Here is a 14,992-nt window from a genome sequence, read left to right on the forward strand (position 1 = left end):
GATTGAAGCTGTGTCACCGATGAGGCTCTGCCAAGTCAGAGGACATAACAAAACTATGAGCCTCGTAAGTCCACGAAAATATCACAAGGATAACAAGTACGTTAAAGTGGGTAGACTAGGGCAACATTAAGATCTGTGATACGTTCCTCGACAAGTGCTGTTCACCAGAAAGGAAAAGGATAAACATGGTCAAGCCGAGCAAAAAAAAAAAAAAAGCTACATAGGCAAATTGGCTACAAGGGAAGTATATATGTGCTGCAAATTGGAGACAGGGAGAGAGGAGAACTGACCTGAAATGAGGAGACCCCAATACTGGTGAGGAGAAGAGAGGGGATCAACATTCAAGTAAGCCGTCCAGCGACCAGCAGCACATCATTATCCGTTCTGGAGTGAGATTTCTGACTGCCATCACCATGCCTGTACCTATATAAGTGATTTCCAAGACAGTTTGATCTCTCTTTTTTTTTCCGGCAAGCATAGCAACGCCCGCATCTCCGCGGACAGTGACAATATGTATGGGTTTTGGAAGAGAGTCATCCATGTATTGTCCCTGTACAGCAAACGCTCTGTTTCCTTGGGTTCTGCTTTGATGTTGCAATTGTCCTGGTTCTTCCATTCAGAGGATTTGCATTTGGTAATGGAAATTACTATTTGGGTTTAGCTGCTATATGCGGAATAGATGAGGTCATGCAATGGCTGATCTGTATTGTCAGTCTAGCGTAAAATTACGTACTTTTATGCTGCAAACAACCATCTCTGCAGTTCTCCGTTACTCCGGCAGTTGCTGACCAGCTGACAGCGGCCACCCCGAGGTTTACTGGGCATACAATCTTGGTAATAAGCTCAGGGCGTAGGATTTCAGAGAGTCATCAGTGCTATCTATTTTCGAGATCAATACACGCCGCGGCCTAAATCGTACATTTTGCTTGAATTCAAACGTCAATTGTCTTGCCAAGCTTCGAGCTTTCCTTCGCCAGCTCAATCAATCTGATGACTTTGGCGGCCTCAGCACCACTGGCCGGGAGATCGCCTTCTCCGGCAAGAGCACGGGCAAGCTTCCGATAATATTCGGTGTACGTAGGTGGTTCCACTGTTGGGAAGATCTCGGCGACAGGCTTGCCGTCTTGGATGGTGGTCAGGGTTCCTGTACAAAGCATCGTTAGCCATATGACTCCCGAACCTTGCAATGCGGATGCGACCTACCGTATCTATCACTAGGTTCCCGGGCGTATCCGTTGTCTCCGGGTCTCATTCCGGCCTTGAGCTGGTCCTCCTGAATGTCGAGGTGGAACTATGGAAACCATGTCAGCGTTGGGCCGCGTAAGGGTGATCAGATTTCTCACCTTCTTGAAGCTACCCTTCTCACCTCGAACCCAGTACCGCAACTGCTTCTCCTCAGGGCTCACAACACCCGCCTTGGCGGTTACAAGAAGTCCATTGTTATAGTGCAACAGAACAGTGAACGAGTCCTCAAAACCGGTCGTGTTCACAGCCCTCTGGGAGCCAACGAAGCCTGTGATCCGATCCGGCATTCCCATCAGCTGAACAGCCTGATCGAGTAGATGGCTTCCGAGATCGTAGATGGCGCTGCCACCCGGGATGACCTTGTTCTTCCATTTCGAAACATCGGCGGCGGGCTCCTCGGGCCGATGACGGTCAAAGTGAGTCTCGAATTCGACAACTCGGCCAAGCGAGCCGTTCTTCACCAGCTTGGTTAATGTGACAAAGTCGGCATCGAATCGGCGGTCTGTCAACCTCGAAGTCAGTTCCTGGAAGTGATCTTTCGACCGAATTCGGTTTGTCTAACGTACTCTGGTATACGGCCAACAGCCTGTTCTGCTGCTGCGCAAGGGTAACGAGGTCATTGGCCTCCTCCGAGGTGGGTGTGAAGGGCTTTTCGCAAACAACTAGATTGAAATTGGCCATAGATCAGCGAATGCGCCATCAAGATAGTCGAGGAAAGGACCAAACTCACCGTGTTTGCCGTTCTCCAGAGCCAGCTTCGCCAAAGCATAATGCGAGTCTGGGGCAGTGGTGATGATCACAACGTCGACCGCAGCATCCTTGATCATGTCCTCAGCGGTGCGATAAGACTTGACTCCAGGGTGGTCTTTCTCGGCATCGTCCTCGGGCTTGGGTGTGCGCTGCACAATAGCATAGAGTTTGAATTGAGGGACTTCTGCGACGAAGGGAATGTGGAAGATTTTGGCGCTGAAGCCATAGCCTACGATACCGACGTTCCAGGTTTTGGAGGCCATGATGACAGTCTAGACGTTGAGAGTGAGGAAGGAACCAACAGAACAAAGCTTGTAGATTCAGTTGAGAAAGCCAGGAGAGTGATTCTCGTCTTAAGCCTTATATACACAAAATAAACTCTGCGTGCCACTTTGGCAAGCTGTCGAGATTCTCTTCCAGAGTCGTCATAGAAAAGGAGTGGGTGCGGGGGAAGGTCCTCGCGAGGGGCAACTACCGCAACCTCTGGATCGGGCGGGTGGGGCTCCATCCAGAAGCCGACTCTGTCCCGTCTCGGATTTCTGTCCGCCGGCCGATGTTGAGGTTTTCCATCCCATTCTAAGTATTCTCGGAGATTAGAGTCGCGTAATTGAATATTGCTATGACTGTGATGCCTCTTGTGATTACAAATCGCAGAATTGATTTCCAATCATGAATCGATGGCGTACCCTATTCCTCAATCCCAACACACCGACTCACTTCAATCGCGTCCTAGAATAGGAAATGTCAGCCGAATGCAATGTGTAATGGTCCATGGAATGAGTCAACGCACTTGCAACCCCTCAGGCTGATGTAGCGTGCTTTTGTACACTAAATTCGGGTCCCCGAGCACCTCAAAACCGGGCTTATCATCCTCGCCCAGGAAAGACTGGACCGTCCGCTGCGGGATGCCTTCTTTGTTATAGCTCTTGATCGGTCCCTTCTTGGCGGCCTCACGCTTCTGCTCCACCGTACTGCGGACATACTCCAGATACGGTGGGTTACCGGGCCGCAAGACATTATCCGCGGCCAGAACCGAGACATTGGGAACAATCATGCCGAGCTGTTCGCAAAGCATCAGATCTGTGGTGTACGCGGGCTTGTAGTGATCGAGGAACATGAGCTCGATCTGCTTGACCTCGCCGCTGGTGCACAGCTTGTGCAGCGACTTGTCGCTTCGACCGACGATAATGCGGACAAAGTCCCGCAGACCGGCCAGCTCGATCAGCATGTTGGCGATGGCGGCATATTCCGGATTCAGTTCCAGACTGAAATAGCGCTTGCCGCCAGCTCGGCGGACGGCATCGCCGAACAGTATGGCTGAGTAGCCTACGTAGCCGCCTAATTCGATCATTGTATGTGGCTTGAGTTCAGCAATGAGATCGGTGACGATCTTGCCTTTGGCGGCTCCCACATTCATGAAACGATATTTCTCTTCGAACTTGTGGATGAGATCCAGAACCCGTTGCGGGTTGCCTCTGATCTGATCAATGTCGGGCTGTTCGTAGATGAAATGCAGCAGCTTGAGCTCTTTTCCGCTCTCGTGCTGTACATGGACTAGCGTTAGACGGACATCGTAGCACAATAGATGTAGCGAATGAATAGCTTACCTCTCCAGGACGAGGGTGACGCTGACTTTGCTCTGCCATTATGATGTAACTGCAAGATAGGGTTGTATGTGAAGGACGAAGTGATATTGAAGATAGTAAAGCAAACGGGTAAACAAGCTGCCTTTTATTCGAGCACTTCACTCGACAACCTTCGCGTTTACCGGGGCCTCGGGCTTCTACCAGAACCGATAGAGCCGTTAACTCCGAGCAATTCGACAAAACCTACTACGTCACGACATGAAGTGGGAGCCTAAATTATCAATATCCCCTATCAATCATGCAGACAGTGTAGGCTACATCAATCTTAGTGATGCTGGTCGTTACTCGTTATCAGATGCGCGGACTTATCGCTAATCTCTATACTTCGTCTCAAACTACCTCAAACGGAAATGAAACCCGACCATACAGTCAGAACTATCGGGCGTTGACTCAACATATGCAGACACCAAGGTAGTATTGCATGAAACATATTTTACAGCCTTGATACTCGACCAATCGGACATTGGTGTCCGGAGTTTAGGTAGTTAGACCCTGCTTTGTCGGGCTGTCCAGGGTCTTTGGAATCTCCCGGGGTCGAGAACTTCAACAGCGGTCTGTAGCCTCTTAATAATGCATGAACCAATCTAACTCTAGAGCACAGAGTAAAGTTTGTCAACTTCCCATGTTCAGAAATTCTACCTAACATGAGATTTTTCAGGGCTGACGCGTATTTGAAAGTGTTGTTGCAGATCCCTGTGACAGTCTCAACAACAGGTAAGTCTAGTGAGCTACCATCTCAATTTTTCCAAAAACAACCTTAGTTGTGTTTGTTCTCTTGGCGAGGGTCAACCCCAAGAGGCTTGAAAATAAAGGTGTTAATAGCGGAATGCCCGTAGGCAATGCTGGAAAAGGAGCGGGCAAGTTCCACGGGATCGTCTCCAGGGGTACCTGGCTGCCTTTCCAAGTATGTCATGGTGCAAGCATCTAGGTGTTTTCTCCATGTCTAGAAAGCAATTGTTATATGCCGGGATGCGAGAAAGTCCGCTGGGCGATGAAATACCTCAGGGCTCACTTTGCCGGTGCGTCCATGTATCCAGACAGTACATCAGGCTTCCTCTTCACATCTTGAAGGTTATCACCACCTTGAACTTGCACGGCAACTGTACGGAGGACGGCGTCTCTTCAGTGTCAACATCGCTTCGAAACCGGCAAGGCTGGTAAAACATGCATCATTAATTGTATACTTCTGCTGTGTAGTGGCAGGAAGCACATACCCAATATCCTTGGAGCGCGACAACATTGAATGATATGAAACGTGACCTCCTGAATGAATCTGTCACTGTCCATGCGTTACTAGTGAGCATCGTCGAGAATGCCGTCCGTCTGGACGCTTCACGACGCTTCACGCCGTCTTGTACCTCCTCTGGTGACAGACAAGTCATGTGCTCGCTCAGCTGTTAAGCTCGTGGATGAGTAAATATGTCAGCTACCAAATGTGGATTAACCACAGGCAAGAAAAAAGGGCGAATTGAAGCAATTGCAAGATAATGCAATAGATTGCCAGTCTGATTTTAGACATTTCATGGAAGATAGTTCCTGTAGTGCAGCCTACGTAACAGTCCATGGACAGATATCTTGCTTCCTAAGGTACCAATTGAGCTAATGGATAATACCACTGGCGAGACTGCTTGATGCAGGATAGTCACATGGAAGACGTTGCTTAGTGAAAACTGAAAGAAATAGGTCCATCGGACCTCGACCAAATAACGACAAACGAAAGCCAAGAAAAACACAGAGAGCACGTTTGATCCGGCTAGATCACCATCGAAGACCCAAGAGAAAGCCTGCTTAACTTTCTCCAGAACGCTGTCCTTGGTTGCCAGTATTCTGAACATTGTTCCTCAATAGTCTGCCTGTGTTGCTCACTGCGGACATTCACTGTGACATTCGCAAGCTTTGGCGGTTGCACAAAACTAGCTTCCCAAAAGGCCATAGTCAACAGCCCTTCCCAAGGAATATCATCTCCTCCCTGCTTGGGCTGGAAGGCCCATAGCACATGGGTAACTCCTATGGACAATGAGTTCAGTCCGAGTACTTGTCCAGGGCAGGCTCGTTTTCCGAAACCTAAGAGGGCAGGACGGCCGACGGGGCAGACGCGGGGATTCAATCCAACGCTCTAGCCTGAAAGATTTCGGGTCTTTGTAGATGCCTGGGTCCATATTGACAGCCCATTGGTTGGAAAGATGACTACATCTTAAAAGTCCTCTTTCGACGTGGCGTGAGGGGCAGCAAAGGGTAGCATGCCGGCGACTCGGATGAGCTCTGAGTGGAAGGCCATTGTGAACGGCAAGCTTTCATGATCTTCAAACATGGGAGTCTCCGTACTTCTACAACGCTGTCAAGCTCGCTTTGTACCTTCTTCATCTCATCTGGATACCTCAAGCAAATTTCAATATGTGCATCATCATGACTGAAAAGGTGGTCGTAGCAGCAAACTCCATCTCGGCGAAGATAAAGGCCCTCCCGTTATCGGAGCAATTTCCAAGGGGGCTTTTCTGCATGCACTGTGTCCAATTCCAAGGCCCACTTTAAAGCCCTAATAACATCTTGTCGTAAAAGGAGCGTTGGATCCCCTTATATAAACGGTCCGCAATTTCTTTCGTTGAAAGTGGTAAAAAATATAAATACCGGCTCCAGGGTTGGATAAGGTTCAGCGACAAGATATGGAAACCCAGAAAGTCCTGTCTCATCTTCTCATCATGCTCATATACCCTCGTTCCATAGGCCAATAGCGTGAGATAACCTTCAACAAACTGGGAGAAGTAGTCAGGTGTTCAGCTTCCATCACGCATCTTGTTTGCTTCCCAGGTCCAGAGGAGGGTAGGAAGAGCGTGGATTGCTAAGAATAGACTGCTCAAAACAGTGGGTTTTGTCCCATGTATCCCAATCCGGCATGAACGCTGGTATCATGCCCTTGAAAAACGTCTCAGCGATACTGACAATGCAGGGGCGAGAAGTATAAATGCCAGCTTTCTTTTCCAGTCGATCTCGAATAACTGGTTGAGTCCCTAAAGCAATCACTGCTTCGCTGTCCTATTTTCAGGTTGATGATAGGCCCATAGATCTCATGCAATTGGCGGTACTGCTCCCACGGAGGCACACTTGACGAATGCTGATGGACGTTTCCAATCAATGACAGGGGTTTAGGACCTGGAGGCAATCATAAGTTCCTTCTACCCCTCAAGGCACGTGTATCCCATACGTAATGGATAGTATAAGAAAAATGAAATATGCGAAAATCAAGATGCGATCAAAGAAGTAGTGATGATATATCGTCTTGAAAGTGTTCGTGGAGTTATAGGTAGAAAGTAGTGGTCTTCTACACAGCATTCCTCCTTGGACTGACTCACTATATACTTGCCGAAAGCGATGTCTTTTGTCTCCGAGGAAAAGGTGACGAGAGAAGTCTGTGAAATGAAATGCACTTAGCTAGGAAAGGAGCAGCGGGCGTCTGGACACCTGTTAAGTGCCTAGCAGCATGAATTCTTCAAAGCTTCTTTGCTTTTTGCCAAACGCAATTACATGCATATTCTCTCTACAAAGCATCAAGTACGTTACCTAGCAGCGTTGATTCTTTTACGATTTCTCTCACCGATCAGGTCCATATGCTTCTAATCTTCAATTGGTCTCTAAAAAACATTTACTACATTAAAAAATAGAAACTAGCCTTTTGATAATGCAGCAGAGGGGTAGAGAATAGTGGGGAACCAGCTTGAGAGTCTCTGAACTTCTACCACTGCTCAATCCTGAGGATTTTTGATTCCTTTATGATCCTCTAATGGTCACCAAGATAAAGCGCCTAGTCGTGTGATCTTTATAAATCTAGCATGTCTGCATACCAGTTACTACAAGTAATATTCAAAACAACTGGAACACATTAGACGAAATTTTATTTCACCCTATAGAGGGCTCTCCCTCTAGAGTCGACGTAGTTGATTTTAACATTAGGATTAGATTAGTAAACAAAGCTATTCCAGATCTCCAGTCAACTTTATCTGACTTCCTTGGTTTCCTGTGTGACATTGCTAAAGACCTATATCTGTATATGCAATGCAAGGGACCTGTGGAAGTTCCAAACAATCCATTCAATAAAAGCATCGTGGGGAGAAGACTGGATAAGGAGGAGAATTGTCCTTTTATCATTTCCTTATAGTCATGGTGTACTTAAATGGGTAGTTTGATGAATGTATAGAGTAGAGTAATAGGCAAACTAAGACAGACTGAGTACTATAGTTAGCTTTAACTCTTAGGGCAGCACCTCGCAGCGTGGAAAGGTCTCGGTCTCTGATCTAAAAGCCACGCACAACTGTGGCCTGTCTCTTATCATCTAGAGCTACTCTGTACTCCCTGTTTCACATGTTTCGAAGTTGCAGCTTCATTATCCTCAGAGTATCAACTGCCCACTTGAGCCATTGACAACTGGGACAGTGGCCTAGGCATCTACCATTTGATAGCGCATATGTTGTGCCTCATTCATCCATAGATATGGAAGTCAATCTTAAAAATTGAGCTTGGAAATGGCTTTGAGAGTCCTTAGCCTGACATGTGTACTTATACAACTGATGCCACCTGGTAATCGATGGCTGACTTGGACCAAGGGAAACAGTACACGAAACAAGAAGGACTGTTGGTGTAACATAAAGACTTGATTCAGTCGTAACAATCATGCAAAGAGATTTGATTTTAGAATAAACAAGATCAATGAACGGAGACAAGATTGGTATATCATAATCAAGAAGACGATAGCATGGCAGGTACATGAAGTAGTTGTAACAATGCACGGTGACGTGGTTACACTTGCATTCCGAAGGAGGGGTCAAATATGCACAAGAAGCAGCCCACACCAAGAGAAACAGAAACTGCGAGTTCCAACGCTCATCCTCAACAAAATGGCCGTCAGGACGATGCGACGAGCCTTTGGCTCCATACCGAAGCAGCAAACCCTTCATTTCGGCCAAAACCTGGTATGGATGCTAATCCATCTGCTGTGGGTCGCCGTCTCTTTCATACTACTACCCCTCGACAATGCCATTCTGCTGGCAGTTTACATCGTCGGGTCTATTTCTCATCTTCTGTCGAGCTCGTGTCCTAGCCGTCAGAGGAAGGCAGCGTTGAGAAATGAACACTTCTATCCCAAAACGGTCCTGGTGACGGGCATAGATACCCCGCCCGGACTGGCGGTGGCACGATCCTGGTACTACGAAGGGCACCGGGTCGTGGGTGCGAGCATCACGGATTCCTCCATCCGATCTGGCGATAGCATGTCCCGGACGCTCGCAGCTTTCTACAATATCTCACAGTCGCAATATATTCCACAACTGCTGGACATCATATACAGAGAGAAAGTGGACGTTTGGATCCCGTGTTCGGACAAGGCTACCGTCATGGAAGATGCGATGGCCAAAGAAGTGGTTGAGAGTCGGATGAACTGCAAATGCATGCATCTGGACACAGAACTCACAGACAGATTCAGTCGTCCAGAGTCTTTCAATCAGTATCTCGTCGAGAAGGACCTACCTGTGCTGGAAACCCATCACGTGCAGTCGCGCGCCTCTATCCACAGTATACTCCATCGGTCTCCGACCAAGATTTATCGGATGCGCAGGGCGAGCTCCATCGCAGGTGACAGCAAGGTTATTGTGCTGCCAAAGCGCACCATCAGCCAGACTTACACTGAAGTCAGCGAGATTCAAATCTCCAAGGATAGCCCCTGGATGCTGCAGCAACAGACCCGCTTGGGGACATACTTTGCCGAAATGCTTGTAGTTCGCGGTTCCCTCGAAGCGATCAAGATCCGTCCCTCGGATCAGCAGTTGGGCTGGGGCCGGTCCCGTCTAGACGAAGCGCTCGCGATCGCGATCCGCAAAGTCATGGAGAGATTTGCGATGAAAGGCGGACCGCGCTTGACGGGGCTACTTTGCGTCAAGTTGATGGTCGATGAGGTGTTTGATTCAAACTCCGTGCGTCATGTCATTCACATTGCAGGCTGCACGCAAGGTGCAGCGGCCGTCGGGCATCTCTTCCAAGATGCATCCTGCTCGATTCCTGCTGGCTGTTTAACTGTGTTGGCTGCACAGACTAACGGCATGTCTACGCGCTTGACAGAGTCGACGAATGCAGGGATTCGTGGTCTAATGTGCAAGGCACCGTCCCAGGGATCGAGATTATACGAGGCGCTCAAAACTCACGAATATGGGCGACTTGTGCTAGTCATTTCGCGAGCAATCCCATTACTTGACCACTTGATTTACGAGGCAGGTCAGCTCGTTTTCTGGAAGAACTGGCGATATTCTTCTTTCGACCCATTACCGTGGTGGTGGGATGCTCATATCTATCAACCAGCTAGACACTGTGAAATGGCTTTCAGTGTTTTCACTGAAGCTCATGGTAAAACAGATTAAAGTGAGCCTTTTGCCCCTATCTCTTTCATTTGTTCTTGATAGCATTTTTGCGGGTCGGACCCTACAGGACTATTGCACGGTGTTCAGGAGCTGTTGATGAATATTATATATTGCAGATCAGAAGGGGTTTCGAATATAAGATGCAATAGCCGTTTCATGTAAATGAGAATTTATCACTAGAGGTATCAAAGCAGTAATAGCCCAGGGAGTGGTTGTCTCTTGAGTTAGATGCATGAAAGGTATCTATCTTAATTGCATCCTACCAAAAACTCACATCTTGCATGTGGAAGCCAAGTGTGGCTGAAGTGACACCATGTTTCCAGGAATAGAATGGTTTCCTAGGAGAACTTGGGTACAAGGTTCTAGCCCGACGAGACGCTTCCCGTTCGCTGCGTCGCCTCTGAAGATCCACTTGAAGTGAAAAAGCATCGTCATCCAGTCGAGCGTAATTTAGTCTACGTACCTAGGTAGCTGGGGCTTTGGATTCAACCATGGGCCGACAGTACATCAGGTCAGAGAATTCATCATTGCTTAGACAAGCCGTCTAGACAATCAGGATCAGAAGGCTCCACAAATACACCGTACTTAGAGAGGCGGAGTTGTGTCGCCAGATATGATATAACCTAGTGTGGCTCAGAGGCTACTCAGCAATACAGGCTTCAATTCAGCATTATTATCACTCTTGTCGAGAGATTGAATAGGGTACAGAGTGAATAATCAAGTCAAAGTTGATTCTCTCAGAATAGCAGTAGTGCACAAACATACATAATGAGAGTAAGGTATCTGTGGAATACAGGAATCAGGATCGACGCATGTCGGGTAATTAACATATAGTTGGACAGAGGCACGAGGCAGAAGAATTCCTGAGAATATCACTGCGTGCTATCCACCAGAACCAAATTCCAGCTCATCTTCATCTCTTACTCATATCCTCTATCAAATCCTTTATCAGTTAACCATCACTATATTGCGTTTTGCGACTTGGTGCACACTCTCCCCTTGATATCGTCAGTTGGGTCTCGATCTAGTGCCCGCAGTCCACACGGCATCGGTCGGGTTGCCCCGTTGCGCTGCGCAATCCGAGCATAAACAAGCGCACTTGAGCATTTTCTCTCCATTCCACAACGATCTTCTCCCTTCTTTTCTGCCTTGATACTTTATCGGGAGTAAGAAAGAGATCGTCAGGGATATCAGACATCTATTTCTGGGTTTCAGGTGTCTTCTCTCGAATTACTTCCTCTTAGGAAGTTCCATCAGCGTCAGCTTCCCAGTCCTCTCCTCCACCCGCGAGCATGCGAGTATCACGACCTTCCTTCAACCCCGGACGAACAAAAAACCTCCTTCATGGGGTACAAGGGTTTATCATCTTTCTCGCATGGGCTTTGACCATTGCCGTATTCACAAAGGGTGATGGGATCGATGGGCGGTCAGCCTGGTACTGGGCCTTGGTGAGTCTCAGTCCTTGATTGTACTTCCGGCAAAGGAGGAACGTGGACCTTGAAGCTAATGTGTCGGCGCCAATAAGTGTTGGCTCAGTATTCCGGGTTTGATTTACCTGGTCGCAGTGCCCATGTGGCCACGTGCTCGACGATTCGGAAACGTCTATGCCTTCGCTACAGTCGACTGTTTATACGCCATTCTGTGGTTCTCTGCGTGGATCTGCGTCGCAAGCTATGTCGCACAGGGAAAGGCCGAGGGCAAGAGCGACAGTGACAATGATAAGAATAAAGATAACAAGAAGAGTGGCTGCGACGCATGGAAGTACGGAAGCGCCAGCAAATGCAAGATTAGTACGGCAACTGTGATTCTGGGGGTTGTGATCTTGTAGGTTTCCTCCTGACTTTCATATTTCGCGCGATATCCTTGCTAATGAGGCTTGTTTGCAGCCTTCTGTTTGTTGCGACCGCTTGGATGTCCTTCCGCAACGTCATGCATTTTCGCCGAACCGGTACCCTTCCCGATGCTGTTTCCGATCCTACGTTCGCTGCGCAGAGCAAGGCGGCTTTCTCCTCGAACCCTGCGCACGACTTTGACGAAGAGGAGGATGATTTCCGCTCCGGACGTGCTGGAATGGGCGCTTCTGTTCGTAACGATCAGGACGAGGATTATGCTCTACTTCACCAAAGCGAGGTAGACGATCTCGGAAATGGCAACGGACGGACTGCAATGCATGGTGCCTACGATCCCACTGCTACTACCGGATCAGGGAGTGTGCTACATGACTACAGCACCAGTTACGGCGGCGCGCATGGGCAACACTATGCACAACCGTCTGAATACGGTTCTACCCTGAGTGGCTATGGACGTTAAGAACGGTTCTTGATCTCGACTCATGCGCATTGTCTTTATATTCTGGTATTGATCTTGAAGCGGTGTTTGCAGGCGCATATACTTGTACGACCTTAGGTGTGTTGCCCTTTGGTCTATCGAGGTCTGTTCGATAGTATTTACTTATCTTGACTTTAGGCGATGATATCTGTTGCAGTCAGTCGGCGTGGGAAACGATGCCTCTTCAAAATTGTTTGCATTTTTCTGTTCCTTTGACGATGTTTACGATCACCCTAGTTTTGCAGCTGTTTTGGAGCAGCGTTAGAGGAGTCGCACGTGTTCAGCTTATGGGGCGGACTTAGGATATTCATAGATACTCCAAATTGACATTTACTTTGAGTCGATCTGACAACGAGGCATGCTACTGGCATAATTCGGGAAATTTCTAGAGGATAATCTTGAGAGCCAAGATAGCGCTTGAAATCATGACATTGGCTTGAAGCTGATATGCCTCCGATAAAGGCACATGGATGCGGGTTCTGCCACCGCCTTCTGTTCGTATTCGATAGCTTCAGGACAGCTTGCGATCTTGACAATGCAAAATAATCAGTGACCATTCCAAAGATACCCCTTTCACATCATATCTTTCTACGAGCAGATTAGGCTCGGGAAGCGATAGTTATTGCTGCTTCTTTTTAATTCCTACGCTTTGGTAAGTGTGCAATACGGCAATAACTCCATACATGTAACCAGACTGACACAGTCGCAACAGCTGAGACTGATATTTCGCATATCTCCAAACCTACATATTAGCCGGCCAGCCTCTTCCCATCAAAATGGCCAGCAGCATCGACATCTTCCACCAGTACCCCCTCCACCTCGACCCGACCTCCAAAGCCATCTCCCTGCCGCCCTCCTCCAGCCAATCCGCCTCTCAAACCACAACCATCAACGAAGAGCTACAAGCCCTCAACAACCTGCACCGCTCACTAATCGCCCTCGACGCCCCTAACATCCCGCCTCCACCACTCCCCATCAACCCCAAGCGCAGCGCCCAGATCACCAAACTCCGCGACACCGCCAACCAAGCCTACCGCAAATCCAACTATGCCGAGGCCGTCAAGCTCTACACCTACGCCATCGATATGGCCCTGAGCCGCCCCGGCTGGGAACCCGTCAATCTGGTCCGCGATGAGTTATCCGGTCTGTACGCCAACCGCTCGCAGGCGTACATGGCGCAGCAGGCCTGGCCCGAAGGAATGATCGATGCCAAGGCTAGCTGTGATTGCAAGCCTGTTGCGAATGTGAAGGCTTGGTGGCGTGCGGGCAAGTGTCTCGCTGAGATGGGACGCTGGGAGGAGGCTAAGACTATTCTGGAGCGCGGACTGGACGTTGAGGGGAAGACTGGTGAGGGTGGGAAGGAACTGGGGGCGTTGTTGGAGGAGGTTCAGCAGAGACTACAGAAGTCGGCATAGTTGATGTCGGCCTGCCTAGGGTCTTCTCTATGGTGAATTCGACATCTGCAGCTCAGTTTGGCTAACTCTATCATGTTCATTTGTTGCGATCATGGTTGTCTTTGGCGTTAATGGAATGATGGGTTTGTTTACTGTATTTTAATCATGACTGGTCTTCAAGATAGAGCGTCACATCACTCAAAAAGAACTTTTAGCAGACACAATAATGACCAGGAAGATTGTGACGTACGCGATTTTGGAAAAATATATGTATGTTCTTCAGGAGGACGAGGACAAAAGACAAAAAGAACAAATTCCGATGCGGGGAATCGAACCCCGAGCTGCTGTGTGAGAGACAGCGATGTTAGCCATTACACCACATCGGATGGTTGCTGAAAGGTTTAGTAAATTTTTGAATAATCAGACGAGCAGACCGTTTGAACTGCAAGCGTGTCCAGTAGGATCATCGGGAGCAGCGGCAATTCTGCCCCACTTCGAACCATGGACAGGTGGACCCATTACCACAAAAGGGATTATCAAAGGAAAAAATTTCCCTTTCCCAACAACATCCGATGTGGTGTAATGGCTAACATCGCTGTCTCTCACACAGCAGCTCGGGGTTCGATTCCCCGCATCGGAATTAATTTGTCTTTTTGAGTCCTTTGTTTTTTTTTGGCCTGTCCATGTTAGACTCTGCTGGTTCTGCATGTGTCGTATGAGTCCAGAGCTTCTTTACCAATTACAACTACCTTGAGTACATTACTGTATCAGGGGTATATCTAGGTCAGATCTAATGCTATTATTTACTCATTTAGTTGCTTATAACCAGTCTTCCCCCTGCAGTTAGGGCTTCGAACTATCCACCATGGTATGTATGCCCCTCTCTCTGAGCGTACTTGCTGTGCTCCATAATATATATTCCCGGCCACCTTGACTATCAAGTTATTGAAGACCACTAGACTGACGATTAACGAACAGCTGCTAAGGCTGTGGCTTCGACTTATCTTTCATGGTCTGCCTTTTCATTCATCTGCTCTTCTAATTATCTAGGTTATTGTATCAACAGCGTCCATCATGTATCCCTCATTAACTCCCGTTTCCCTTCTCCCCTCATCATCATCTTCTTCCTCCAGCTCCGCTCCCTTCACTGGCAACTGTTTTCGTCCCATCACCTCTTGTCTACCATGTCGTCGCCGGAAGGTAAAATGCGATCGACGACAACCCATCT

At 48.3% G+C, this 14,992-nt stretch overlaps 5 protein-coding genes and 2 non-coding genes across 7 annotated transcripts; 4 read left to right on the plus strand and 3 right to left on the minus strand.

Annotated features, from left to right (window-relative positions):
• Positions 1-932: 932 nt before the first annotated feature.
• On the minus strand, positions 933-2,258 carry NFIA_080260 (putative NAD binding Rossmann fold oxidoreductase; the record flags this gene model as incomplete). Its single annotated transcript, XM_001259980.1, has 5 exons — positions 933-1,144; positions 1,204-1,291; positions 1,344-1,747; positions 1,812-1,907; positions 1,976-2,258. The coding sequence occupies 5 exons, from the start codon at positions 2,256-2,258 to the stop codon at positions 933-935; spliced, it is 1,083 nt and encodes a 360-aa protein (XP_001259981.1).
• Positions 2,259-2,776: 518 nt separating this feature from the next.
• On the minus strand, positions 2,777-3,641 carry NFIA_080270 (O-methyltransferase; the record flags this gene model as incomplete). Its single annotated transcript, XM_001259981.1, has 2 exons — positions 2,777-3,538; positions 3,603-3,641. 2 exons carry the CDS (start codon positions 3,639-3,641, stop codon positions 2,777-2,779), a joined length of 801 nt encoding a protein of 266 aa, XP_001259982.1.
• Positions 3,642-8,416: 4,775 nt separating this feature from the next.
• NFIA_080280 (uncharacterized protein) lies at positions 8,417-10,042 on the plus strand (the record flags this gene model as incomplete). The annotated part of the gene is made up of 1 exon (XM_001259982.1): positions 8,417-10,042. One exon carries the CDS (start codon positions 8,417-8,419, stop codon positions 10,040-10,042), a length of 1,626 nt encoding a protein of 541 aa, XP_001259983.1.
• Positions 10,043-11,612: 1,570 nt separating this feature from the next.
• On the plus strand, positions 11,613-12,352 carry NFIA_080290 (uncharacterized protein; the record flags this gene model as incomplete). Its single annotated transcript, XM_001259983.1, has 2 exons — positions 11,613-11,866; positions 11,929-12,352. 2 exons carry the CDS (start codon positions 11,613-11,615, stop codon positions 12,350-12,352), a joined length of 678 nt encoding a protein of 225 aa, XP_001259984.1.
• A 794-nt stretch (positions 12,353-13,146) lies between these two features.
• NFIA_080300 (uncharacterized protein) lies at positions 13,147-13,785 on the plus strand (the record flags this gene model as incomplete). Its single annotated transcript, XM_001259984.1, has 1 exon — positions 13,147-13,785. One exon carries the CDS (start codon positions 13,147-13,149, stop codon positions 13,783-13,785), a length of 639 nt encoding a protein of 212 aa, XP_001259985.1.
• A 293-nt stretch (positions 13,786-14,078) lies between these two features.
• Positions 14,079-14,150, minus strand: NFIA_080310. The gene has a single exon. It is a non-coding gene; the product is annotated as a tRNA-Glu (tRNA).
• A 182-nt stretch (positions 14,151-14,332) lies between these two features.
• Positions 14,333-14,404, plus strand: NFIA_080320. The gene has a single exon. It is a non-coding gene; the product is annotated as a tRNA-Glu (tRNA).
• The last annotated feature ends 588 nt before the right edge of the window (positions 14,405-14,992 follow it).

This window comes from Aspergillus fischeri, genomic scaffold (assembly GCF_000149645.3).
Source record: "Aspergillus fischeri NRRL 181 1099437636264 genomic scaffold, whole genome shotgun sequence".
In the NCBI taxonomy this organism is placed as follows: Eukaryota; Fungi; Ascomycota; class Eurotiomycetes; order Eurotiales; family Aspergillaceae; genus Aspergillus; species Aspergillus fischeri.